General features: G+C 54.0%; 1 protein-coding gene across 6 annotated transcripts in view; it reads left to right on the top strand.

Moving 5' to 3' along the window:
* The window catches only part of SCN5A (sodium channel, voltage-gated, type V, alpha subunit), a 99,271-nt gene that overhangs the window by 74,104 nt on the left and 23,471 nt on the right, over positions 1-1,696 (top strand). For all 6 annotated transcript variants that reach the window (XM_008567170.1, XM_008567165.1, XM_008567166.1 and 3 more), the window contains one exon: positions 200-354. In XM_008567170.1, the coding sequence (XP_008565392.1) occupies positions 200-354 (155 nt within the window). The remainder of the gene's footprint in view (positions 1-199; positions 355-1,696) is intronic.

Below are 1,696 nucleotides of genomic sequence, written 5' to 3'. Positions count from 1 at the left end.
CCGGCGGGGTTGGTGCCCCCCCCGGGAGCCCCCCACAGCCTCCCCCCCCGGGGGGCCCCCCCCCCCCCACGGTATTGCCCTGTTCACTGACCCATCATTATAACCTCTTTTTCTCAGTCATTCCCTCGACCATCCAACCTTCTGCCATTAGTCATGGGCATTCACATGAGCTGGGCCTAAATTCCGCCTTCTCCCATAGGCTGTGTCCGGCGCTGTCCCTGCTGCACGGTGGACACCACACAGGCCCCAGGGAAGGTCTGGTGGAGGCTACGCAAGACCTGCTACCGCATCGTGGAGCACAGCTGGTTTGAGACATTCATCATCTTCATGATCCTGCTGAGCAGTGGAGCATTGGTACTCTCCTGGGGATGCAGAGTTGGGGCAGGGAGGGCTGAAGGAAAAGGGGAGGGGAGGGAAAGGAAGTCTCCAGCTGGAAAGTCAGGCCAGAAACTGGGGCAGAGCTGCTGCTGAAAATGTGCTTCCTGGGCCCCTGGAGCAGGGAGCAGCTCACAAACTCAAAATCCACAGCTCGTATGGAGGCCATGCAGGAAGGGCTTGCAGTGGCCATCTCTCCAGCACCTCTTCTTTGTTCCATGAAAAGGAGATGATTTACTTCAGGTCACTGGCCTTCCACCCTGGAGCTCTGGTGATACACCCACCTGCACATAGCATCAGGCCTTCCGTCAGGCTGGTACAATGTTAATGATGCTGGCTGATAATACAGTGGTAGCTCCACTTAGTCCGTGTCATCTATGGGCTGGAGGCTGTGCCTTACAGTTCACACATTCTCACGTTTAATCCCCCACAACAGCCTTTTGGGACAAAATTAAGTAGCTTCCCCAAGGTCCCACCACTCAAGAGTGGCATATCTGGCATTTGAACCCAGGCAGTCAGATTCCAGAGTCCTTTGTCTTGACTTTGCATTTGTTCAGTAGGTCTTTTCTAAGCTTTCTGTGTATCTAGCCCTGTGTATCTAGCAATTGGGAAGCAACAGGAGGAAGAGACCCTAGCCCTGGCCTCAGGGGCTCCCTGTCTAGTTGGGAAAACCAGATTCAGCAGATTTGAGATAGTCAAAGATAAGCACAAAAGAGAATTGAGCAAAAACAGAGTAAAAGACCCAGGGTGATGGGAAGTTGGGGGGACAATCAAGGAAGACTCCCTTGAAGAAGCAGATGGAGCTGGACTGTGGAGGACAGGGAGGTATGTTGGGTCCAGGAGGAGCGGTGAAGCCCTCCAGAGATGTCCCATCTGGCTCCTAAGCACCCTGTTCTGATCTCTCAGAGCCTTTCTAGGAGGAGATGGGACAGCCCTGGAGAAGGTTCTGGAAGGATATGGTGAGCAGGGAGAGGGGTTATTGAGAAGGTAGAAGAAGTGGGAACTTTACTGGTCCAGGGGGAACAAGCACCTACTGTTGGGGAGGTGAGAACCCCACGGATAAGCAACAAGGAATGCTTTGGACCACAGAGAGGGAGAAGGCTATGTGCCTCCAGTTCATGCTGCCTCCTCCTGCTGGGGCAGTCCATGGGGAGACATTGTGGCTGTCACTTCTAAAGCTCTGGGTCTTCTTCTGCCCCATCCCATACTGCCCCTCCCCTGTTCCAGAGTGGGCCTAGAGCCATGACTTGCAGCCCACCTGCTGTTTTACCATTGGCAGTTAAAGCTAAATCTCTGCCGGCTACAGAGAAGGATGATTTGA

The sequence above is a fragment of the Galeopterus variegatus genome, unplaced genomic scaffold (assembly GCF_000696425.1).
Source record: "Galeopterus variegatus unplaced genomic scaffold, G_variegatus-3.0.2 Scaffold300, whole genome shotgun sequence".
Classification (NCBI taxonomy): domain Eukaryota; kingdom Metazoa; phylum Chordata; class Mammalia; order Dermoptera; family Cynocephalidae; genus Galeopterus; species Galeopterus variegatus.
This window is presented reverse-complemented; position numbering and strand designations above follow the sequence as displayed.